The following is a 26,224-nucleotide window of genomic DNA, read 5'->3' as shown; positions in this document are numbered from 1 at the left end:
ATTCGAGCTGTTTTGTTATATGAAGTTATTTCCTGTCATTGAGATTAGATAATAGTTTATCTTCCCTCGACAGTTTGAGTGCAGTTCAGCTGCATCGATCGATGATGGACCATTACGCCGGATGATCATAAAATTTCTATTATCGGCTCAAAGAACCGTGGCGATGGTGTCAGTCCTCCATATATATTCACCCTTCAGTGGAGTATATTGTTTCTAATGATGACTGACTTGGGGGAGGCTTTTATTGTATAACTGCATTTTGAGTGTAAGGAACCGCCACACTACGAAAATCACCTCATTGTCATTCTGGAAATGGGTGCCTCGCAATGGTTTCTTCATTCTAGGAAAGAGGTAGAAGTCACTGAGAGCCATGTCAGAAGAATACGAGCATAATCTGTTAGTATCACACCATGCCAGTCCCGTCCTAAAAAAAGCATTTACTTCCACTTTATTCTATGGTGTTTGAGTCTTCATTTTTTTTTACATGGAATGCATTCGCAGTGGCAAATATGGACTACCACCAGCCGTATAATGGAATGACGACAACGAAAATTTGCCCCGGATCGGGACTCGAACCCGGATTTCCCGCTTACCACGAGCAGTCACCTCACCATTTTTTATTTTCTTATTTTTATTTTTTAAAATTGATCTTATTTTGTTCGTGTTTGTTCGTTGTATCTGGTAGGGGCGGACGTCGCAAGACACCCGTTTCAGTTCGTCGTTGATCCATTAACTCAGTTTTTTTATTACAGAGGGCAGCTAACCCTCTGACCGAACACGCTGAGTTTCCTTGCCGGCAGTCTTTCCACAGGAACGCCCCATTTGGCGGTCCGAGCACGAATCACGGCCAGATCCAAACTTCCCTGTATCGTCAGCCATGTGTCTACAACCTATACTAATACATCCATTATGTATATTCCCGTACAGGGGGCACATTGTACTTGAAAGTCACTTGCCCGGTGTCGGCGGATAAATATGATATTGCAGTGCCTGTGTTATTCCGAATTACGATGCAAAATGGTTCAAATGGCTCTGAGCACTATGGGACTCTACATCTGTGGTCATAAGTCCCCTAGAACTTAGAACTACTTAAACCTACCTAACCTAAGGACATCACACACATCCATGCCCGAGGCAGGATTCGAACCTGCGACCGTAGCAGTCGCGCGGTTCCTGACTGAGCGCCTAGAACCGCTAGACCACCGCGGCCGGCAATTACGATGCAATGCTCCTTCGGACACGCATGCATGTCCACAGAAACTTTGCATCATAATTCGGAATAAGAAAGGCACTACAGTATTGTATTATTTTTTTTTAATTTCTCGGATGAGGTGATCCACATGTTTTCACGTCTTGCTTTTCTACTTTGTCTCGAGGTCATAGATATACATACAGTAACCGTCCACGGTGATTATGCATCTAAAGAAATCGTCCGTATTGGGTAAATGATTGTTCACGCTGGTCGTTCTTCGTGTTAACTGGTCATTCAGAATTAACGCCTCAGGCGAAGGTAGCTGATGATACAAAAAGTGTGTGTATCGTCTTAATTGTACGATTGGATTGTGATTTACTATCGGAGAGATCACAGTTCGTAGTAATTGACGGAAAGTAATCAAATAAAATAGACGTGATATCTCGCGTTCCCCAACCTATATAAACGATTTAGAAGACTATCTGAGCAGCCATCTTAGATTGTTTGCAGATGATGTTCTCATTTACCGTCAAATAAAGTTATCAGAAGATCAAAACCAATTGCAAAATGATCTAGACAAGATTTCTGTATTGTGCGAAGAGTGGCAGTTCGATGTCAGAGGTTATTCACATGAATACTAAAAGGAACCCGTTAAATTTTGTTTAAATGATAAGTCACACAGATCTAAAGGCTGTCAATTCAGCTGAATGTCAAGGAATTAAAATTACGTACAGCTTAAATTGGAACGATCACATAGTTAGTGCCGTCTGAAAGGCAAACCAAACACTGCGTTTTATTGGCGAAACTCTTAGAAGATGCAACATGTCTTCTAAAGAGACTACCTACACTACGCTTGTTCGTCCTCTGCTGGAGTATTGCTGGCAGTATGGGATCCCTATCAGACTGAACTTACGGAAGACTTCGAAAAAGTTCAAAGAAGGGCAGCTCGTTTTGTATTATCGCGAGAGAGTGTCACGTATGTGATATCTACGCGAGTTGGAGCGGCAGTCATTAAAACAAAGGCGTTTTTCGTTGCTGAAAGATCTTTACACTAAAATTTCAATCTCCAACGTTCTCCTCTGAATAGGTAAACATTTTGTTGACACGCACCTGCAAAGGGAGAACTGATCATTGTCATAAAATAAGATAAATCAGAGCTCACATGGAAAGCGTTAAGTGTTCATCTCTCCCGCGCGCTATTGGAGTGTGGAACATTAAAGAAATAGTGTGAAAGTGGTTCGATGAATGATTCTGCCAGGCACTTAAGTCTGAATTGAAGAGTAGCCGTGCAGATGTAGATGTGTTCATTTAGAAAACAACGATAATTCAGTTCTTCTGGAGATGCCAGTAACTGTTCAAATGTTTGTTTTGAAAATAATTTAATTTTCCGGCACAATCACACACAATTTCAATACGAAAGCATCTATTGCGGTCGCCACCGGGAATATTCAGATCGTAAGACGGATGACGCAGTTCATTCCGAGCACTGAGGAATCGACTGCGTGGTTTCCTTAGTGGACGGAATGGACTCCGGTGTCTGTCGTATGGTCTGAAGACGGCCGGTGAAATCTGAAACCGGTAATTTTGCATTTAAACTGTGAGCGAGTGTGACGGAGAATAAATTATATTAAAAAAGGCGTTCATTTTTTAAAATATTGTCCGACATACCACACTATTAGAACTATGCAAGTGTGAACTTATCTTGTTCTGTGGACCGTACTGTTCGTGTGTGCAAAGTATTTCAGTTGCTGGCCGACACGTGATGCTGGCAACATTGTCTAGAAACGAGCCGTTCGTGTTGTATTGACAGAGCTGTGTGTCAGGCTACGCTAGCGAGTGGCAACCGTGCAGCGCGCCCGGCTTCGTCATTACACGCAGAGGAACGTCCACGCCAGCCGACCTCCAGACCCTTCAAGTGCCACTTGTTGTAACGGTCTGCGCCGCTTATCTGCCCCTGCTGTCCTAGCTTCTCCTCACAAAGACAAAATAGCATTAATGTCATAGTTAGGCTCCGTTAATACGACAGTTGAGGAGAAATTGCAGTGACACGCAAAAAGTGCAACACCCGAACTTGCCAACAAATCTCAAAATTCAAGCATCGTGTGAATCGCGTTGATGCATCTTAAGCGTGAGACTAATGTATTACCTGGCAAAGCGAACTGAAGACCTGATCAAGTGTCAGCATCGTCGTTTTTACTCCCAGGAAGGAGGAAGGGAAAGTTCTGATTTTGAGTTCCAAAGAAGGCAGATGATGACAAGTTTGAATATTACCGAATCATGCGTTGAATAAACATTGAGTGCAAAATACTGACACGTATTATTTACAGAAAACTGGAAAAACTGGTAGAAGCCGATTTCGGGAAAGATCAGTATGGGTTCCGGAGAAATGTAGGAACTGTGAGGCACAGCGTGCGATTTGTGCTTTTACCAGTGGGGGGGATGTCTTAGGGGGTTAGTAGAATTATATATATAACTAGCTTGGGCCGTGGCGTTACGCATGGTTAAACAGCTATTTATAAATAGATGTTAATGCCGAAACTCACTATTGATGCGTATGCACTATCAGAAAAGCCATCCCCTGTTATATGTTTAAAAGTACATTATAGGTAAAGCTTATTTACCAAATCATCTACATATGGGTACAGATATACGAGGGGAATTCAAAAAGTAGAGGCACATTTGTGAAAAGTTGTACTTATTCTGATGATAGAAAACTGAAACATACTAATAGTATTAATAATAAGTCTTATTAAAATCTTTCAGTGTTCGGCTCCACAAATTTAAATTATATGTAAAGTTTTACTCCAGTGCGTGGGAAATAAACATCCCAGGTTGTGATGCATAAACTAAAACCAGACGAGGGGATGATCTGATGCAGAGGGGGGGGGGGGGAATCCCCCCCCATCCCCCCCTGCAAATCGCACACTGGTGAGGCAGCACTGACTGTCCGATTTATCTTAGAATACAGCGTTTGGAAAGGCTGACTAGACTACTCTCATTGACATTTTTAAAGTAGCAGGGTAAAATACTGGACCGAAAGGGTATTTACAACTTGTACGGAAATCAGAGTGCAATTATAAGAGTTGGAGGACATAAAGGGAACCAGTAGTTGAGAAGGAAGGGAGACAGGGTTGTAGGAATTAAAGTTCAGGAAGAAGAAATAAAATCTTTGAGGTTAGGCGTTAACATTGTAATTCTGTCAGAGACGGCAAAGGACTTGGGGTAGCAGCTGAACGGAGTGGGCAGTGTCCTGAAAAGAGATTATAAGATGAACATCAGCGAAAGTAAACCTGGGGCAACGGAAAGTAGACGAATTAAATCATGCGAAGCTGAGGCAATTAGATTAAGAAATAAAGCACTAAAAACAGTAGACGGGTTTTGCTGTTTGGACACCAAAATAACTGAAGATGGACGAATTAGAGAGTATGTAAACTGCAGTCTGGCAATGTCAAGAAAAGCATTTCTGAAAAAGAGGAGTTTGTTAACATCTAATACGAATTTCAGTGTAAGGAAGCCTTTTCTGAAGGTAATTCTCTGGAGTATAGCCTTGTACAGAAGTGAAACGTGCAAGATAAGCAGTTCAAACGTGAAAAGAACAGACGCTTTTGTATTGTCGTGCTGCTGTGGGTGGTCGAAGATTAGAGGGATAGATCTCATAAATACTGAGGAAGTGCCGAATCGAATCGAGAAGAAATTTAATTTATGGCACACCATGACTGAAGGAAGTGGTCGGTTGATAGGACACATCCTGAGGCATCAGGGAATCGTAAATTTGGTGTTGGAGGGAAATGTATATGTGTGTGTGTGTGGGGGGGGGGGGGGGGGGAAATTGTAGAGGGAGACCTAGGCGTCAATACGCTAAGCAGGTTCAAGTTGATGTAGGCTGCAGTAATTACTCAGAGACGAAAGGGATTACAAGGATAGACTAGCGTGGAGAGCTGCACCAAACCAGTCTTCAAACTGAAGATCAGAACGACAACAACCGAAAGCATGTTCTCCATGCTTGCACTTTGAAGTAACAACAAGCACTGGTGCCTATACTCAGTTACCTGATCAAGTTAGTTTCTCCTACGGACGTCCGTTGATCATCGATATTTACAAAATATTTATGTCGGGAATTTAATCATCTATGTTTCAATATCGACACTGAAGCCTTTGAAACTTTGTAATATCGATGTTAAAGACAAAATATTGACCTGCGATGGCAAAAAAGCCATTCTACTTGATGCCTCAGTCAATTATTTTTTCGTTATTTAAACGAATCCTTTTTGAACATGTTCCGTAACGACATCAGTAAAGGAACAGAAATAGCATTTGGGGAAAAAGTCATATATCGTGTTTTGCTCACATGCTTAGTTTGGTAACAAAAATTCTATTGAAAAGACTGAAAAAGTGCCTGGGTTTATTACCTGTGAAAAGGATAGTATTTTTGTTCAAACAAGTGTAGTAGCAAGAGACTAACTACAAAGAGAATGAGACGTCAAACTAATTCAAGAAGTATCCACTAAATGAAATTCAGCGTTTCATGTGATAGGTAATTTTCGGAGTTCTGCGTCCAGTGATTAATAACGCCTCCATGACGGTGTGTCTGGACGCGTTCGTCGAACTAATTTTAACAATGAACGTCAATCTTCCTACAAGCCGATACGATTTCATTGATCCGCGGTCCAATTTCGGTGATCCTGCGCCCGCTTTAATCATAATTTGCGATGTTGTTGGGTGAGCATGGGAGCACGTTGGGGTTGGTCTAGTATGTGCTGTAACTTTCGTATGGCAGCGAAACTTCGTAGATATGCCAATACTTAACGTAAGGGATTTACGCTGGAAAAAATTAGGTCCAGTTTTCCAAATTTGGTGTTGTACAGCATCTCGTGGAATTCGCCGGCGCTCATATTGAACAAACTGTGTAAGTGGCAGTTGTGTTACCTTTCCTGCTCACACCCCGTTCCTAAACCATTACATATGGAAACATTTCTGTATGTTATGAAACGGTTTCACACATTACGAATATGAATGACGACGGCTATACGATTTCCTAGTAACATATGAAAATTTGTACCGGATCGGGACTCGAACCCGGATTTCCCGCTTTACGCAAGCGGGCGCCTTACCCGCCTCAGGCATCCAACCATGCCTCCAGACCGCCCCAAACTTCCATATGTCCTAGTTTCTACATACCATAGTGTTCGCGAACAAATCGTATGGTTACCGCGCAGGGAGAGACATTGTTTTGCTCGTCAGATTGCCTTGCTTTGGTGTGAAATACAGCAGGGAAGTGTCTGTATTTTACAGTGTCTGCGTAATTCGATGCTATGCATCCAACTATACGAACATTGAAAAATATAGACAATGCCCTACTATTTCTACACATCTTAGGTGTATTTACGGCGCCAGATTTGCACCTGGTGGCCAAAATTGAAACTATTTTTTTCCCAGCGTAAATCGGCTCCGTGTTAACGCATTAGATTATCTACCAAGTTTCGCTGCCATATGATAATTACTGCCTCACTGGATCTCTGCGAGTAGCTGCACTTTAATTATAACCATCGGCTATCAAAAACTGTACTTTAGCGTTATCTTGACTATACTTGCCAGGGCGCACATAAAAAAAAAACTTTAATTCCTGTAATCTGCAAGTCGGTTACATTATAAGCGAGGCGTAATCGCATACGTATAGCAAACGTAGATGAAAGTGTGTGGCAGTGTAAGTAGCGAATGTGTTGTCTGTTGCAGATGGCGCGCTACAAGCAGGCGGAGTTCGACGACGACGCCAGCAGCGTCGGGTCGGTTCAGCTGACTGGCACTTCGACGCCCGGCGGCCCCCGGATCCGATTCCGCATGGTAAAGTTTTCTCTCACCGTGGCCTTCATGTACAGCCGCATTTTTGGTACTTACCTCCTGTGTTCTTGTTGGGCGCACATTATCTTACTGAAATCGAGTACTACTACGTAGAATTTATAGGTCGACCAAGGGAGTGCGTACACGAACACGGTATTTACACAAGGCAGGTAGAAATTTGACAGATAGGCCAATTCCGGCTAATACGCTGCCACTGACCAGCGGCCTGTGACGCCACCAGAGAGACAACAGTGCTATGGACTTCAGTTTTCCATTGTGCTAAGCGTTGGCTGTGATATTCCTCGGTGTATTTCTCGTGCTGATCATATATAATAACACCTTGTAGTTCTGGTACATTTATAAATACTGTTCTAATTAGTCGGATTGAAAAGTTATACAGGGTGGTCCATTGATAGTGACCGGGCCAAATATCTCACGAACGAAAAAACTACAAAGAACGAAACTCGTCTAGCTTGAAGGGGGAAACCAGCTGGAGCTATGGTTGGCCCGCTAGATGGCGCTGCAGTAGGACAAACGGATATCAACTGCGTTTTTTTTAAAAATAGGAACCCCAATTTTTTATTACATATTTGTGTAGTACGTAAGGAAATATAAATGTTTTAGTTGGACCACTTTTTTCGCTTTGTGATAGATGGCACTATAATAGTCACAAACGTATAAGTAGGTGGTATCACGTAATATTCCGCCAATGAGGACGGTATTTGCTTCGTGATACATTACCCGTGTTAAAATGGACCGTTTACCAATTGCGAAAAGCTCGATATCGTGTTGATGAATGGCTGTTGTGATGAAAATGCCCAACGGGCGTGTGCTATATATGCTGCTCGGTATCCTGGACGACATCATCCAAGTGTCCGGACCGTTCGCCGGATAGTTACGTTATTTAAGGAAACAGGAAAGTGTTCGGCCACATGTGAAACGTCAGCCACGACCTGCAACAAATGATGATGCCCAAGTAGGTGTTTTAGCTGCTGTCGCGGCTAATCCGCACATCAGTAGCAGACAAATTCCGCGAGAATCGGGAATCTCGAAAACGTAGGTGTTGAGAATGCTACATCAACATCGATTGCACCCGTACCATATTTCTATGCACCAGGAATTGCATGGCGACGACTTTGAACATCGTGTACAGTTCTGCCACTGGGCACAAGAGAAATTACTGGACGATGACGGATTTTTTGCACGCGTTCTATTTAGCGATGAAGCGTCATTCACCAACAGCGGTAACGTAAGCCGGCATAATATGCACTATTGGGCAACGGAAAATCCACGATGGCTGCGACAAGTGGAACATAAGCGACCTTGGCGGATTAATTTATGGTGCAGCATTATGGGAGGAAGGATAATTGGCCCCCATTTTATCGATGGCAATCTAAATGGTGCAATATATTGCTGATTTCCTTCGTAATGTTCTACCGATGTTACTACAAGATGTTTCACTGCATGACAAATGGTTCAAATGTCTCTAAGCACTCTGGGACTTAACATCTGAGGTCATCAGTCCCCTAGACTTAGAACTACTTAAACCTGACTAACCTAAGGACATCACACACATCCATGCCCGAGGCAGGATTCGAACCTGCGACCGTAGCAGCAGTGCGGTTCCGGACTGAAGCGCCTAGAACCGCTCGGCCACAGCGGCCGGCTCACTGCATGACAGAATGGCGATGTACTTCCAACATGATGGACGTCCGGCACATAGCTCGCGTGCTGTTGAAGCGGTATTGAATAGCATATTTCATGACAGGTGGATTGGTCGTCGAAGCACCATACCATAGCCCGCACGTTCACCAGATCCGACGTCCCCGGATTTCTTTCTGTGGGGAAAGTTGAAGGCTATTTGCTATCGTGATCCACCGACAACGCCTGACCACATGCGTCAGCCAATTGTCAGTGCATGTGCGAACATTACGGAAGGCGAACTACTCGCTGTTGAGAGGAATGTCGTTACACGTATTGCCAAATGCATTGAGGTTGACGGACATCATTTTGAGCATTTATTGCATTAATGTGGTATTTACAGGTATTTACGCCGTAACAGCATGCGTTCTTAGAAACGAAAAGTTCACAAAGGTACATGTATCACACTGGAACAACCGAAATGAAATGTTCAAACGTGCCTACGTTCTGTATTTTAATTTAAAAAAACCTACCTGTTACGAACTGTTCATCTAAAATTGTGAGCCATGTGTTTGTGATTATTACAGCGCCATCTATCACAAAGCGAAAAAAGTGGTCCAACTAAAACATTCATATTTCTTTACGTACTAAACGAATATATAATAAAAAATGAGGGTTCCTATTTAAAAAAAACGCAGTTGACATCCGTTTGACCTATGGCAGCGCCATCTAGCGGTCCAACCATAGCGCCATCTGGTTTCCCTCTTTAAGCTAGACAAGTTTCGTTCTTTGTAGTTTTTTCGTTTGACGCTTATTTCTTGAGATATTTGGCCCAGTCACGATCAATGGACCACCTTGTGTAATAAGACGGTTACAAGTAGAAATAGAATGCTCAGATAAGTAGAACGTTGCACAGCCAACTTAAACCGTCTTCGCAGTTACATATATTTACCATTTGTAATAACTGTCAGATAAAGATAAAATATATTACAGAAAAAATAAAATTTTAACCACAGTAATATGTCCCATCAGAAATGCTATGCAAGCTAATATGTAACGGTGATTTTACTTCAAACGATGTTTGGTAAATTAGACTTTAACAATGCACTCAGCGATTCTGTTAATGGAGATATGAGGCCTTCTTTAAAACTCCAAGTATCCAGTTATGATCTGCGACTCCTTTAGTAGGAGGCAGGCAGTTTCTTATTTCACCTCCCAGTGAATTTTCAATGTTCTTTCCTTTAAAGACAATGTATCCTGTGAGGTTAATTCAGTGTGTTGAGAGCCGAATATTCACTGGGAAATACTGAACAACTGCATGCTATATTTAGAAACAAATTATCTTCGCTTCTATCTTTGGCGTTATTATAGCACAATTTACTGGTTAAAGTGGCACCTAGTTCGACGTATAACTGACTAGAGAGTTTTCATAATCTAGGTTGGTTTCTTCAAAAGCATACTATTATCTGAGGAGACAGAAGTATCCTTTTCTTTGCCATTCAACGCTCAAGACGTGGACGAAACAACTTACTTTCAGCTGGAGGAGAACTATTTAAAATCTTCGAAGAGGTACGCCTCCTTACCTCCGATAAAATATTGATAATCGAATAGTTTACATCTGCTGATGCGATACTTCAGTTTACGGTGGTGGCCCGCAGCTAATTTTCGGCGTGGAAACAGCCAGTATAACACGTCTTCGACGTCACAATGACTATTGAGCTCTATGAAAGAATAATAAAAGATATCGAAAGAGCTGAACAACCCATTGTGACTGTTATTTGGTACAAGGGAGCCAAGGAATGCATGGAAGTAACTTGCCCTATTCATAAATTAAACTTAATTCTCAAACCATCGGATTCGTGACAGAATCGTATGGGTATTCTGTAACACATTCATTGTTGAAATTGCCAAGAAACCATTTAGGCCTACTGCACGAAGGACACGTTTTGCAGGTGTCATGACCAAGACAAACAAATTGATACAAGATCTTCTGGATCATCTGAAGAACGAGCTTTCAATTCCTTTTCATATTTCAGAAGCGCATCTAAGTATTCCTGGACACTCCAACCAAAATGTGTGGACAGCTGAACAGTTACTTTCACATCACTCCGTGCAAGCTGAGAAAATATATACTAAAGAAAACGTGAAGATAATTTCATGGGACTCGTAAACGATACTTGTGAAACTCGAGATACACCGAAGGCGAGATGATTTCCGTACAAATTGAATACGGCCTCAACATTAATCTCATTTTAAGAAGATTTTTGACAGTTTGTCGTGCCTTGATTGTAGGAAGAAGGATAAGACACAAAGCATTCTGGAAATGAGTTTTGACCTCCGTGATCTTTAGTGATTGGTCCCTATAGCGACCTAAGAAACCTTGGGGCATCTCACATATTGAATGCTAGGTTGAACTGACTAACGAATAATTTTTCCATACTTTTCGGTCTTGGTGCATTCCGCTATAGTCTGACAACGATAAAAGTAAAAAGCATCACGCTCTTTATAACATTCATCGGAAACGTGAACGTTAATACTTTCTCTGATGGTGCTATAATTTTGGGAACAGAATTCAGCCATCAATTCTACTTCTATTGCATTTTTAACAACGGCACAAGACTCTACTCCAGATAACAGGTTTTCCATTTTTGAGTAAACATCGAATCTGCTCTAGTATGAGAAGTTATGACAAAATAACATGTACGTCATTACTAACAGTCTTATGTTTCACTTTATACTTATATAAGACATTACATGACGATAGCCTCAGCTTCATTGTTAATAATTGTTTCTCGAGATCCTCGTTTTAATTTAGTGTTACTAATGTGGCTGAAACCGGAACAGAATCCGATAAACGATGAACATAGCATCCCTTGTATTACGGGCTACCTTGATGCAATGAGTGGCAGTACAATTATGCCTGCACTAATTTATTTCTCCAGAAATTCAGTTATCACCAGAAAAGTAGCAACGACAACCCATACCACCGAACTATCCGCACACGAAACCACTACTATTTGCCAGGCTGCAGCTAGCGGTAATGTTCGATATGTCGCAGTATCTTCCCAGTGACGTCACAGGCAGCATTCGCTGACTTGAGTTTCATGCGGGAAGACGGAATACACCCTCGTGATGTATACATGCAAGACCCTCACCCAACCCATTCTCGTCTATGACAATGTGGAATGAACGTCCGATTCTCTCAAGTTTTGCTTCTCTCTCCAAACCCTTGAACGACATTCAATCAGCCGACTACCTTCTCCCAGCCTTGCCCTGTACTAGTTTATAAAATCTCTACACCACCGCAAATATCTAGAGTACCTTTGCCTATCCTATGCCTCCCGTGCACTTGGGTAGCAATATACCACTGGATTGCTTACCCATTACAATTCCAACCTGCTGCCGCACATACAAGGCGATTCAAAGTCTCTGCACTAAATGACTAGGGATGATGGATCACGTCATGGGGAACGAATTTTGTTAGAGACAAAATTTTCTGTGACAGTTCCCGGCGACGCTAGGCGTCTTTTTATTGAATTCTCTGGCTTGGGGATGAAGATATTTCACCGACCTATCAGGTTCTACTGACAAGGTGTGCTGCATCTGTATAGCGCCTTCCCCAATAAATCGATAGAGTGATTTTAAACAAGAGAACCTTAAAAATAAGTGTTTCTAAGCGGAGAAGCATATTTTAGAAGCTCGGTCTACCCTTTCCACTTGGAGCAGACGACTGTCTTATAGACAACACACATTACATATGACCCATGCAGAGTGTCTACGCCACGCCGCCCTTCAGGAGCATAACTAATAATAAAAGGCTCCTTGCGTCACCTAGAAGCAACGGCGAACATCCTGTCTCTAACAAAAGTTGTTGCCATTAATGTGACCTATCTCCCTTAGATGTTTGACGCACAAAATTTGAAACATCGCGTATATCGGCACACGACACCTTCTGTTCATCTACAAACAACGAAATACTTCCCGTATCAGTTCTGAAACCTCCCTCGGGCAGTCCATGAGATAATCCCGAAGATCTACCCATCATGTGGACTGTAACATACACCACCTGCTCTACCCAAAATTATAACTCCATCTAGGGACGACTGAAAGTCACACGGGGCCCATATTACCTATAAACTGCAGGACCTGTATTATTGATAAACTGCGGGACCCCTATACGGAAATATGACCGAGCGAGGTGGCGCAGTGGTTAGCACACTGGATTCGCTTCCGGGAGGAAGACTGTCGAAAGCCGCGTCCGTCCATCCTGATTTAGGATCCAACCTGACGCTCACTAATTACGTATTTATCGATGCAGGCTCATAGCCATCTATTCCTGTCACTCTTCAACCAAAACATTTTTACTCTTGAAAACAAAACTTAAAGGAATATTCTTATAATTTTCCAACAATATCCCTCTCAAATACAGTTTTTTTTCCTTTTTAAAAACAAAATTTCTCCCTTATTGATAATTAATAATTTTTCTAACCTTCTAAGTCAAATTTTCATTCTTTGAACGTAAAATTCTTCCGTCTGTGAAACTTCAATTTCTATTCGATCGAAATTTCTCATCTTGTGTTCTCGGACGTCATTTTGTACCTTGCGTGGTTTATTTTGCCGGCTAATGAAAATCAAATCCTCTCGACAGGAGACAGTTTGCGTCCCTAAATATGTCCTCGTATTTACTTGAGGTAACCAGGGGTTTCGGGTGACGCACACCACTTTTCCAGTCGGAAGTAGCACCGATTTATCATGCTCTTGGGTAAAATATTCTCGAGGTAAAATATCCTTCATTCGTATCTCCTGCGGAGAACCCCTTAGGAGGATCGTGTGATCGGGAAAGATAAATTTGGTGTTACAGAATGAATTTTTTCTCTACATCAGAGTGTGCGCTGGTTTGCTTGGAAGATTAAAACTGTGTGCCGGACCAGGACTCGAAATGGGGACCTCTGCGTTTCACAGTCAAGTGCTCTACCGACTGAGCTACTCATCCACAACTAACGCACGAACTTTTCCTCCCCCCGACCCCCTCTCCTCCCTCCTCACAGCTCTACCTCCACCAGTATCTCATCTCCTACCTTCTATACTTTCACAGTTCTGGAAGAAAGGCTATTGCGGGACATGGTATGCTGGAGAATTTCTGTGAAATTTGGAAAGTGGAAATGAGGTAATGGCGGAAGTAAAGCATGAAGACGTGTCGTGAGTCGTTCTTGGATAGCTCAGTCGGTAGAGTATTAACCCGCGAAAGGCAAAGGTCCCAGGTTTGACACCTGATCCAACACATAGTTTTAATTTGTCAGGAAGTTTAATATCTAGTGTCGTACGGGTCGGAACGTCGAATGTTACATCTTCTTAATCAGGTAGATAGGTCAGAGCCTTTAAAAAGAGAAATGGATCGGTAGAAGTTAAATATAATGGGATTAGGTAAGGGTGTTGGTTGGCAGAACAAGGCTTTGGCCAATTGGATACATGATTGTAGACACAAAATCAAATATGGGTAATGCAAGAGTAGGCCTAGTAATGGATGACGTTCTGGTTCCCTCTGTGTTTACTTGTTCTGGAGATTTGTTCGATGGCCTGTTTTATCAGCCTCAGCCTGTATATATTTAGCTATTTCGCAAACCTAGGTCTTTTGCCTCCGCAAGGAAAACCAAAACTTGGGGTGTTGTGTCTTACTGGTTTTCCGTGATCAGTAGTTGACGTACTCACAAACAGATGCACTGTGTGCGGTCGAATGCGGCACCTGGCAGGCTGATGCAAATCAACAACCTGACTATGCGGGTCGCTGTGGCTCTGCACGTCCGTGGCTGAATGCTGCCGGAAGCAGGCTGGGCCCAGTTTGCTCCGCACCTTCGGAGGGTGTTGACGTGCAACGCCACTGTTCCGCTCACAGCAAGTCAGTTTTCTCGTTTACCTTGCGTATAGTGAAGACAGCAAGATCTAAGTATCTCTCAACAAAGTTAGCATTCTCACGCTACACTGGACATGATAACAGACAAGTGTAGATTGCGGAACTAAATGCAACAGAAATGGTCACTTTAAATACTGCGGACGGAATCGACAGTAATCTAAGACAAGTTGAAGACGTCGAGATGATGAGTCATGAGAAAAGCTTGCGGTAGCGACTGATGAATGACAGCGACAACGCGCACGAAAGCGGTAAAATGCTTTGTGCAGATGCAGAAAGTCACCCCGGATGCGGCTCTGGTAAGGAAGACACACGCCACACGGAAGCTGCTGTAGCACATGCAGAACCGGTAAGTGATCGAGGCACAGTCTGTACGCCAAATAAATGTGTACGGTCAGTCTGGCGTTAGCCCATTTTATATTTTCATTGAGAACAAGGATAATGACTTGGGTCAGTTACACTCTATCTTTGATAAATCGTGAGTGTAGTGGGATGAATAAATATCGTCGATCATGTAGAAGAAATTGAACATGATGCAACCTAATATCTAGACGGTTACCTTCAATAAATAAATATATCGCAAATATAATATCATTAGACCGCAATCGCATAACAATGGAAACTTGTTCTGGAGATGCTGCAGACGCTTTAGTTCTCAATCACATTTTTCAGTACAGTGATACGCAGGTTAATATTTCACCTTTCATACCAACAAAGCAAAGAAGAAAATTTGGAAGTTATCTTCAACAGCGTACCCCTAAGTGCTTTATCAGAAATATTACAATAAAAGTGAACATATAAAAAGCCCTACTCCAGTACTTTTCATAACACTGAAGTCGCAAGACAGACCAGTTTACTTTCCAACTCATGGAGTAAGACAGAGTGTGGTTGTCATTCTACCATTCGTCTTTCAATATCTGAACTGTTTGAGATTTACACTCGAAAGTAGAGAGTACCATAGTTAACTTAAGTGTTTTCATTCTGAAGAGACTCATAAAGGTGCTGGATGTGACCGAGCTAAAGATACTTTACTTACAAAGATTTGCTGCGCAGCTCATGACAAGACTGCAGACAAAATAGACCCAAAATTGACCAGACCATGGGAAATACAGAAAAAAGAGTAGGGTTCGATGTAACCTGCCAATGCTTTTCCATCAATGTACACCGTTCATGATATAATATAAGCCGAACCTCCTGCTACCCAGCCAACATATTTCCCTCTTGCAAGCGGGTCAGTCCCACCGCCTGCCGTGTTGTGTTCACAACAACCGGCAACTGCACCAGCTCTGATCGTACAGAGCAGAACCTTGCCTTTCTCGGGCAGTGCTCTTACTGACTGAGATATCCAGGGACGACTCAAAATCCGTCCTCACTGACTTACTTTTGCTAGTACCACCCTTCGTTTCAAACTTCATAGACGTTCTCCTGCATACCAAGGTTCATGAGTACTTACTGAGGAATAATTTAGTCAAGTCTATGGGAGTGTTCTCAGAATGAATAATTCATTCTGCAGCTGAATCTGTGATGTTTTCAAACTTGCCGGCAGATTAAAATTGTGTGCCGAACAAGGACACGAACTCGGAACCTTGCTTTTCTGGGGCAGTGCACTTATCAAATGAGCTATCTCGGCACGGTTTAAACCTGTCCTCACTACTTCACAATGTATTTGGTCAGTCAGTGTAATATCATAGCAACAAGTCAATAAACAATATCCAGTGAACATAAATACACTATCTGAAAAAAGTGGCCGGCCAGAGTGGCCGAGCGGTTCGAGGCGCTTCAGTCTGGAACCGCGTGACCACTACGGTCGCAGGTTCGAATCCTGCCTCGGGCATGGATGTGTGTTATGTCCTTAGGTTGATCTCAGAAGTTAAGTCCCGTAGTGCTCAGAGCCATTTGAACCATTTTTGAAAAAAGTGAAGCTCCGAGAACGGGAGAAGGGAACGAAATGAAATTTTACGGGTTGAGTGTATATATGATATTATTTTAGTTACTACAAAATCGAGACGAATTTACAAACAACGTGACGGTATGCGCCTACTTAGAAGCACGACGATGCACACCCTCTGGCCTGGATGTATGCACTGATTCGGTTGGAAAGGTGTCATAAAGCCGTTGTATCCTCTCCTGAGGCAAGCTGGCCCATAACTGTTGTAACTGGTTTTTGGTGTTCTCGATACTGGCATTGGGATGGAGTTAAAGTCCGAATTGGTAAGAACATGTTCTATGGAGAACAAATCTGGCGATCTTCGTGGCCTCGGGAGTACCGGAATATCACGCAGAGATTTCGTAGACATACGTGCTACGTGTGGACGAGGATTGTCCTGTTGATTAATGGCACCACGACACTGTCGCTTGAGAGTTAACATGCAGGATATCCGTGACGTACTGTCGAGCCACCATAGTTCCCTAGTGATCTGAAGTCACCCACTATGGATCCCCACATCATCCTACCAACAGTAATACTTCATTGCCTCTCCAAGACATTGGAAGAATGTGACCCCTTCCCAGGTCACCGCCATACTCGTCGACGATGGTCATCCATGGTAGCACAGAACTGCAATTTATCGCTGTACTGTAAGCAGTACCATTCATCAGCAGCCCATGCTTCCTGGTCACGACCCCCCCGCCCCCCCCCCCCCCCCCCAAATGTATCTTCTCATGTCGTGATGCCAACGGCACCCTACACGTGGGAAGTTAATTACCTAGTCTGGCTGCTGCTTATCTCCGTCCAATGGTGAGGGATAACACAGAATGTTTCAAGGCATCAATTACTTGTTCTCGGATGGCAGACGCATATGTGAAGCGCTTATAATGTCCTTGGTGCACAATGCAGAGATCCTCCCTTGTGGTGCTCAGACACGTTCCCATGCAGTCCACCGTCGGGTTACTGTCACATCCGAAGAATCTGGATACTGCACTACTATTCGATCATCCGGCCAAATGGCCCGTTTCAAACACTGTCAGGTGCCGATATACCTGTTTCACACGATACGCAGCATCTCCGTGTTCTTCACAGTGATCACTCAACATCTGACGCTATTCACGACCCTTATATACTCTACCAGGTCCTGTAACAACACTAAACATGAACAACACTAATGCCTTCTGATTGTGTTCCACCTGGCACAGAGAATTGCATCTTTAATCATTTACATTCCCGCCGATGACGTGTACATGTACAAAGTAGCATTGACGTCCAGCCATGTCCTCTGGGTGCTTCACTTTTTATGTCAAGCAGTGCAAATAGACAAAAAAATCTTAGAACTAAGAATTACAGAGTCGGTGCTCTTCCACATCCTCCCCACTCTGGTCGGCTTCCAATGGTACGACCAACTGGACAGTCTTGGTAACATATTCCCATTCGAGTTGACTAGGAAGACAATTCGGTTTAGTCCATATCGTCTAGTTCGTAATTCTTTTAACCTGCCCTTCTTCCACATGTGGCAAGGAGGGACGTCCTCTTGTAGAGGGCTAACGTCTCAAAATCGAATTTTCAAAGCTCACCAGGTGTGCTTGACTTAATTGAAATGCCGAAGGAGCTGTAGGTACTCTTTACTCGTCCGCTTCCAAAAGTCCAAACGTCCGCAGCTATCTTCTACTGGAGCTTCAATAGTTCCACTGAGTTGATTGTCTTTGGTGACTCAGGCCCTGTGAGTATTGTAGTCCCTTTCCAACTGGGAAGGACGTTGAGGTAATTCATCCCCAGTTTCTGTGATGAATATTGCAGGAAGCGCGGCTTTTACGTTCCCTTGCATTGTTTTTAGGCCTTCCTCGTCCATTTTGCAGTGTCTGAGGACTTCGTGGAGCTATCTTTCTGTGAAGTCAATCATCCGCTCCCACTATCCTCCCCACCAAACCGCATGTGGTGTTAAAGTTCGACTTGACAACTTATTGTGTGATGAACTGGCGGGTCCTGCCAGCACAGAAAGCGATTCATAGTTCCGCAGTTCCGATATCTCTCGATTACCTACATGAAACATTCAGGAATTATCACTGTAAACAGTGTGTGGAATGTAACGCCTACTTACAAAGCTTTGAAGAGCTAATAAGAATCTGTCTGTTGTGAGTTGGTGGTTAGTTTCACATGGACAGCTATGGTTACAGCACAGATGAATAAGACATTACAACACTTGCCTGTAACACAGCTATTTTTAAATATTGTGATCCATCAGAATCTATTCCAGTAACTTCAAACGATTTGTGAGGCTTTGTTTTATCTGTTTGAGCTTGAGCATGCCTTCTATCGGTTAGTCAGCAATGCTACGTGCAGTTTTACCGGGGAGACAACGATATAGAACCACTGTGGTGACAGGACGAGCGTGTTGTATCCATGACTCTCCGAGAATAACAGTGACTGTGAAAGGTTTTGCTCAGTGCTCCATTTTTCGTTTGTGCTTAGTGGCAGAACTGATTCTTCTCTCTCACTCCGTAGCATGACAAGGCCCCCTGCAGCCCCCATCCTAGGACACACTTCACTTCGTCAAACCGTCAAACTGAGGTAGACAGCAATAAGATTTTCTTTTCGAGATGAACAATGTTATTCAGTAACTGCCCTTTATAAGGTAGGACAGAGGAAATACAAGATAACCCGTTGTCATTATTTCTCCTTTTCTTGATTTCTGTGTAGAAACAAATTTAACAGATACAGGGAGACGACTATGGATTTCAGAAATAAGCGGAACGTTGACCATAATTTTGCACCTCAACGGAATTAGGACTGATATTCTTCGAGTATTCTTCTGCTGTAAAGCAAGGCATTAAACAATAAGAGTTCTAGCAGTGGATTTAATTGTGTCGACCGAGAACCAAAGCAGGAATAATATTACACTATTTAACAAAATGGGTGTAATTACAATAGGATGGAACAAGCAGTGTATATTTTTCGGTGTCCATTATCCCTGAGTGGACCATTCATTAGTAACACACGCTCGATGTTGGTGTCATTATTTTCAGTGTAAAGAAATTGAGATAAAAGCGTCTTGTGTCAGATGAAAACTGTTTTCTTGGATCCTTTTGTGTATACGGCATCTTTAGACAAATACTGGTATATGAGAGCAGATTGCAGACTTTTACCAAGACATTCTCTCCCTCGTAAAGAAGAAAAGGGAAGCGGACACAGTTCAGTTATACTTTACTACCCGCAAAGTCGGTGATACTCTTTCCTCACGCCACGAAAGTTACATCTTGCTTTATATTCCAGAGTTAAATGAAAGACTTCTGTCATGTATTGAGATATAGTAAGAAAACAAGTGGAAGCGAGCGACTGGGTTATCGCTGCTATGCCTCACTTCCTGGGTGCAAGAATCTCATAATTCAGGCCATGAGTTAACAAGCGGAAGACATGCTCAGAGAAAAGCATTATATGCGTCAACACTATTAACCTTCTGACCTCGGGTGATATGTCGACCACTTCAGGAAACAACGTTTAGACGAAATGAAACTGTGAGCAGGATTTCCAAGCTGACGTTGCAAGTCTAGGTGAAATCCTGAACCATACTTCTCACCTTGAAACTGACTCTGCTAACTATTTTAAACTATGTAGGAAGCATCATTCATTAGTGGATTACGGGATGATCGTGAAATATTGCGAAAATTTAAAACTGTGTCTTATTTCCGGATCCAAGCCCAGATGCACTTCTCTAACAGACAGCACTCTTCCATCTGAGCTCTCTGAGCTCCGCTCAAAATTAGATTTCTATGTGTTCCCACCTCTCGGGGAGTACATCCAACATTGGCGAACATGAACGTTTTGGGGTGAAGGTCTTACAGAGGAGAGAATCTTCGGCGAATCGACTGGTCTACCGGTTCCCCAGACTTAAATCCCATTGAATACGTGTTGGATGTGTTGGACAGATGTACTGCAGCACTTGCAAAAGCGACAACGACCCTCCAGCTACGCCCTACGACAAAAACTCCTTACGAATCTTGTGGCCAGCACGAGAGCGCGTTGCAGAGCACGCAGTCTACATCTACATCTACATCTACATCTACATGATTACTCTGCAATTCACATTTAAGTGCTTGGCAGAGGGTTCATCGTACCACAATCATACTCTCTCTCTACCATTCCACTCCCGAACAGCGCGCGGGAAAAACGAACACCTAAACCTTTCTGTTCGAGCTCTGATTTCTCGTATTTTATTTTGATGATCATCCCTACCTATGTAGGTTGGGCTCAACAAAATATTTTCGCATTCGGAAGAGAAAGTTGGTGACTGAAATTTCGTAAATAGATCTCGCCGCGACGAAAAACGTCTTTGCCTTAATGGCTTCCATCCCAACTCGCGTATCATATCTGCCACACTCTCTCCCCTATTACGTGATAATACAAAACGAGCTGCCCTTTTTTGCACCCTTTCGATGTCCTCCGTCAATCCCACCTGGTAAGGATCCCACACCGCGCAGCAATATTCTAACAGAGGACGAACGAGTGTAGTGTAAGCTGTCTCTTTAGTGGACTTGTTACATCTTCTAAGTGTCCTGCCAATGAAATGCAACCTTTGGCTCGCCTTCCCCACACTATTATCTATGTGGTCTTTCCAACTGAAGTTGTTCGTAATTTTAACACCCAGGTACTTAGTTGAATTGACAGCCTTGAGAATTGTACTATTTATCGAGTAATCGAATTCTAACGGATTTCTTTTGGAACTCATGTGGATCACCTCACACTTTTCGTTATTTAGCGTCAACTGCCACCTGCCACACCATACAGCAATCTTTTCTAAATCGCTTTGCAACTGATACTAGTCTTCGGATGACCTTACTAGACGGTATATTACAGCATCATCTGCGAACAAGCTAAGAGAACTGCTCAGATTGTCATCCAGGTCATTTATATAGATCACAAACCCTATTAGGTGCCATATCTCGTCTTTTGTAATGTCCAGGGGACTATCATACAACGCGGTGACTTCAGTGTAATTACGTACTTCTTTCAGTTGCCGTCTGTATTATAGTGTAGCAGTTCTTTGTAGATATGGTTCAAGTTTCATCGAGCTATGTTACTTGGCAGTGATACATGATGTGAAAGGTACTTTGTCCGTAAGTTTTAGACACCAGTGCATTCAGTAAGGTTCTATTTCATGGAATAGCTCTGTAGCAGAAAAAGGTATTGTTAGGTTCAGCTTCTGCGTATGCAGCCAACTTACTCCATAACCTGCATTCCATGTGATCAGGTGGACTGCAAGATGGATTTTTCGAAGGCAGAAAAAAGGAGAGATCAGGTTTGTGAGAGACGGTGCAGTGGTTCAGTTGCAGACAAATGGGGTAAGCGAGCAATCCTGTTTTAGGCCTTTATCACTTGGCCACCTTCGTCGATTGCATTGTCGAGAGCACTAAACACTGACTGTGATACGTGCTGTGTCTTCTTTACAGTACAAAAACTTTAATTCCTAGAGAGCAAAAAGATGACGGTGGCAAAATTAGGTACGTGGGGAATGCGAAGAGCGCCGGACGCCTTAGTGTATCTTGCGAAAGAAATGAGTGGACGCGTTGTTGTGGCGGAGCAGCCAATTGACCTTGCCCCACAGTTCAGGCCATTTGCGCCCAGCAGCTCCGCGGACGCCTCACGACGCCGCAGTAGAACTTACGGTCGACGATCCGAACAGTGACACGTATTCATCGTGCATTATCTGAGGAATGTTGAAAGACATATAAAGACTATCTCTTGACGTACCCAACATTTTCTGACTCCGTAACAACAGAGCACTGTCTTTTCTTCTTGATGACCACTGGCGCCGAGATACTTTCTACGACGCTGATGTAAGTGTGGGTAGAAGCACAGCTGAGGGCATAGGAAGTCTACGCAAAATATCGACGCCAAGCTGCTGGACCTTCAAATGTGATATGGAAGTAGCATCAATGGTTCTACGAGGACATTAACGCAGAAGACATATTGCACCCTGGCAAGAACAGTGACAAAACTAAAGATGAGTATCGTAGGACCGTTTCTACTCACAGCATACATAAATGACGTTGTGGATGACATCGGAAGTTCACTGAGGCTTATTACCGATGATGCTGTGGTATATCGAGAGGTTGTAACAATGGAAAATTGTACTGAAATGCAGGAGGATCTGCAGTGAATTGACGCATGGTGCAGAGAATGGCAATTGAATCTCATTGTAGGCAAGTGTAATGTGCTGAGAATACATAGAAAGAAAGATACCACATCATTTAGCTACAATATAGCAGGTCAGCAACTGGAAACAGTTAATTCCATAAATTATCTGGGAGTACGCATTAGGAGTGATTTAAAATGGAATCATCGTATAAAGTTGATCGTCGATAAATCAGATGCCAGACTGAGATTCATTGGAAGAATCCTACGGAAATGCAATCCGAAAACAAAGGAAGTAGGTTACAGCACGCCTGTTCGCCCACTGCTTGAATACTGCTCAGCAATGTGGGATCCGTACCAGATAGGGTTGATAGAAGAGATAGAGAAGATCCAACGGAGAGCAGCGCGCTTCGTTACAGGATCATTTAGTAATCGCGATAGATAAACTCCAGTGGAAGACTGCAGGAGAGACGCTCAGTAGCTCGGTACGGGTTTTTGAAAAAGTTTCGAGAACATACCTTCACCGAAGAGTCAAGCAGTATATTGCTCCCTTCTACGTATATCTCGCGAAGAGACCATGAGGATAAAATCAGAGAGATTAGAGCCCACACAGAGGCATACCGACAATCCTTCTTTCCACGAACAATACCAGACTGGAATAGTAGGGAGAACAGATAGAGGTACTCAAGGTACCCTCCGCCACGCACCGTCAGGTGGCTTGCGGAGTATGGATGTAGATGTAGATGCAATATTTGAGAAAAATCGGCTTAAAGAATTTTATAAAACTTATGCTGGTGCTGATTTTGCATTTAACATTTGACGATGCCACTGTGGCTGCAGTACATTAGGACTTTGTTTTTATAAAACAGATCTCATGATGGTCATTATAGACCGAAACCGGTAATCTGTTACCAAAAAGGTTGTGACCATAGACGTAAATTATAGGAAACTTATTACATTGAAATAGTATATGCTTGTTTTAAATTTCAAATAACTTTGCGGCAGTAGATTCCAATATATTCAACACAAAACTAATATGGACATGTAGCTCTGTTCTCGTCGAATATGCAGTGTTAACAGATAATTATTAATTAGTTCTTTGAGCTGAGTCTCTTTTCTTGCCTTTCTAATTTTTGTTTCTTTTGTTATGACGCCTCATCTAATATTTTTAGCAGTTTTCCACAGCAAATAACTTTTTTATTTTTATTTTCTATAACACAATACGACAGTTGAACCTCCATAAATCAGAATCGGTACTGAAGTTAGAATAAAAAATAAAAAAAAAATTGAAATTGTTTTATTGGAAAAATACAAAATAGAAAATTATAATTTATGAAAATTAACACAGTTTGGCTAAATGGCTCTGAGCACTATGGGACTTAACTTCTGTGGTCATCAGTCCCCTAGAACTTAGAACTACTTAAACCTAACTAACCTAAGGACATCACACACATCCATGCCCGAGGCAGGATTCGAACCTGCGACCGTAGCAGTCCCGCGGTTCCGGACTGCGCGCCTAGAACCACTAGACCACCGCGGCCGGCTTAACACAGTTTAATAAAGAACATCAATTAGGTACAATTTAAGAAAGACAACTTACGAAAACACAGACTCATAAATGGGCTTATATAATGTAGGAATACTTTTAGCAGTTTTTCAGTATGAACTTTCATTATAGCAGAAAATCCATTGTTTTCTTGTACGCTGCAACGCACGAAGTTTCGTAGTATGTGGTATTTACAGCATCTACATCTACATCTACATCTACATTTGTACTCCGCAAGCCACCCAACGGTGTGTGGTGGAGGGCACTTTACGTGCCACTGTCGTTACCTCCCTTTCCCGTTCCTGTCGCGTATGGTTCGCGGGAAGAACGACTGCCGGAAAGCCTCCGTGCGCGCTCGAATCTCTCTAATTTTATATTCGTGATCTCCACAGGAGGTATAAGTAGGGGGAAGCAATATATTCGATACCTCATCCAGAAACGCACCCTCTCGAAACCTGGACAGCAAGCTACACCGCGATGCAGAGCGCCTCTCTTGCAGAGTCTGCCACTTGAGTTTGCTACACATCTCCGTAACGCTATCACGCTTACCAAATAACACTGCGACGAAACGCGCCGCTCTTCTTTGGATCTTCTCTATCTCCTTTGTCAACCCGACCTGGTACGGAGCCCACACTGATGAGCAATACTCAAGTATAGGTCGAACGAGTGTTTTGTAAGCCACCTCCTTTGATGATGCACTACATCTCCTAAGGACTCTCCCAATGAATCTCAACCTGGTACCCGCCTTACCAACAATTAATTTTATATGATCATTTCACTTCAAATCGTTCCGCACGCACACTCCCAGATATTTTACAGAAGTAATTGCTACCAGTGTTTGTTCCGCTATCATATAATCATACAATGAAGGATCCTTCTTTCTATGTATTCGCAATACATTACATTTGTCTATGTTAAGGGTCAGCTGCCACTCCCTGCACCAAGAGCCTATCCGCTGCAGATCTTCCTGCATTTCGCTGCAATTTTCTAATGCTGCAACTTCTCTGTATACTACAGCATCATCCGCGAAAAGCCGCATTGAACTTCCGACACTATCTACTACAGCTGCAATCGTCAAAACAGTGTCTCTTCTATCAGGCATGCATGCATGTCTGAGGAACATTGTAATATTAGATAGAGACTGTGTATAATACAGATATTGCCGCGCGGGATTAGCCGAGCGGTCTTAGGCGCTGCAGTCATGGACTGTGCGGCTGGTCACGGCGGAGGTTCGAGTCCTCCCTCGGGCATGGGTGTGTGTGTTTGTCCTTAGGATAATTTAGTTTAAGTAGTGTGTAAGCTTAGGGACTGATGACCTTAGCAGTTAAGTCCCATAAGATTTCACACACATTTGAACATAATACAGATATTGTAATAATAAATGATATTAAATGTGACGTTCAACTGACCTTATACATGAAACGTTCCACAAATCAGAATGTGCCGCCCTTGTTGAATGGCCGATCCACACATGCCAGTGACACTGTTCTTGCCGTGGCGAATCATGGTGTTGCTTCCAACAAAACTGGCACAACTGTCCTGAAGTGGAGGTACTAAGAGATAGAGATGTGACGTTTTTTGTGCACGTTGGGTCACTTAACATGTATTTTTCTGTGACATAAGCTAGAAATTGCCGTTTTTTGAATTGTGTCACATTCCTTGTCGGAGTGCGATATAGTGACTCCATATTTAAGGCGTTTTTATGCGGGAACACGGAGCCAGTGTAAAGTTGCGCGGAGCAAGTGGCTCAGATGAGCCAAACGATCCATATTTAGCGATATGTCCTCATTTTTTGAAGTACTTTCTTAATTTCATATAAAATCTGAAGGAAATGTCTAACAAAATTTTATTTCACTAGTCTAAGAGCTAGCAGATGCTAAGTACTCATTAGCTCAATTCGATTGTAAAGGAAGAGGTTCCGTTTACTGATAAAAAGTCTCTCAATCATGATCTTAAAATACATTTTTAACACCACTACGTATTTAGGTGTGTATACAAACCATAACTGGCCAAGTGGTCAGGGTTTTTATTACGCTT

General features: G+C 42.8%; 1 protein-coding gene across 3 annotated transcripts in view; it reads left to right on the top strand.

Annotated features, from left to right (window-relative positions):
- LOC126470034 (endothelin-converting enzyme homolog) overlaps positions 1-26,224 on the top strand; it is a 434,767-nt gene that overhangs the window by 148,794 nt on the left and 259,749 nt on the right. For all 3 annotated transcript variants that reach the window (XM_050097524.1, XM_050097525.1, XM_050097526.1), the window contains exon 2: positions 6,926-7,033. In XM_050097524.1, the coding sequence (XP_049953481.1) occupies positions 6,926-7,033 (108 nt within the window). The remainder of the gene's footprint in view (positions 1-6,925; positions 7,034-26,224) is intronic.

The sequence above is a fragment of the Schistocerca serialis genome, chromosome 3 (genome assembly GCF_023864345.2).
Source record: "Schistocerca serialis cubense isolate TAMUIC-IGC-003099 chromosome 3, iqSchSeri2.2, whole genome shotgun sequence".
NCBI lineage: Eukaryota > Metazoa > Arthropoda > Insecta > Orthoptera > Acrididae > Schistocerca > Schistocerca serialis.
Note: the sequence above shows the minus strand (reverse complement) of the source record. Positions and strands in the feature narration are given on the sequence as shown.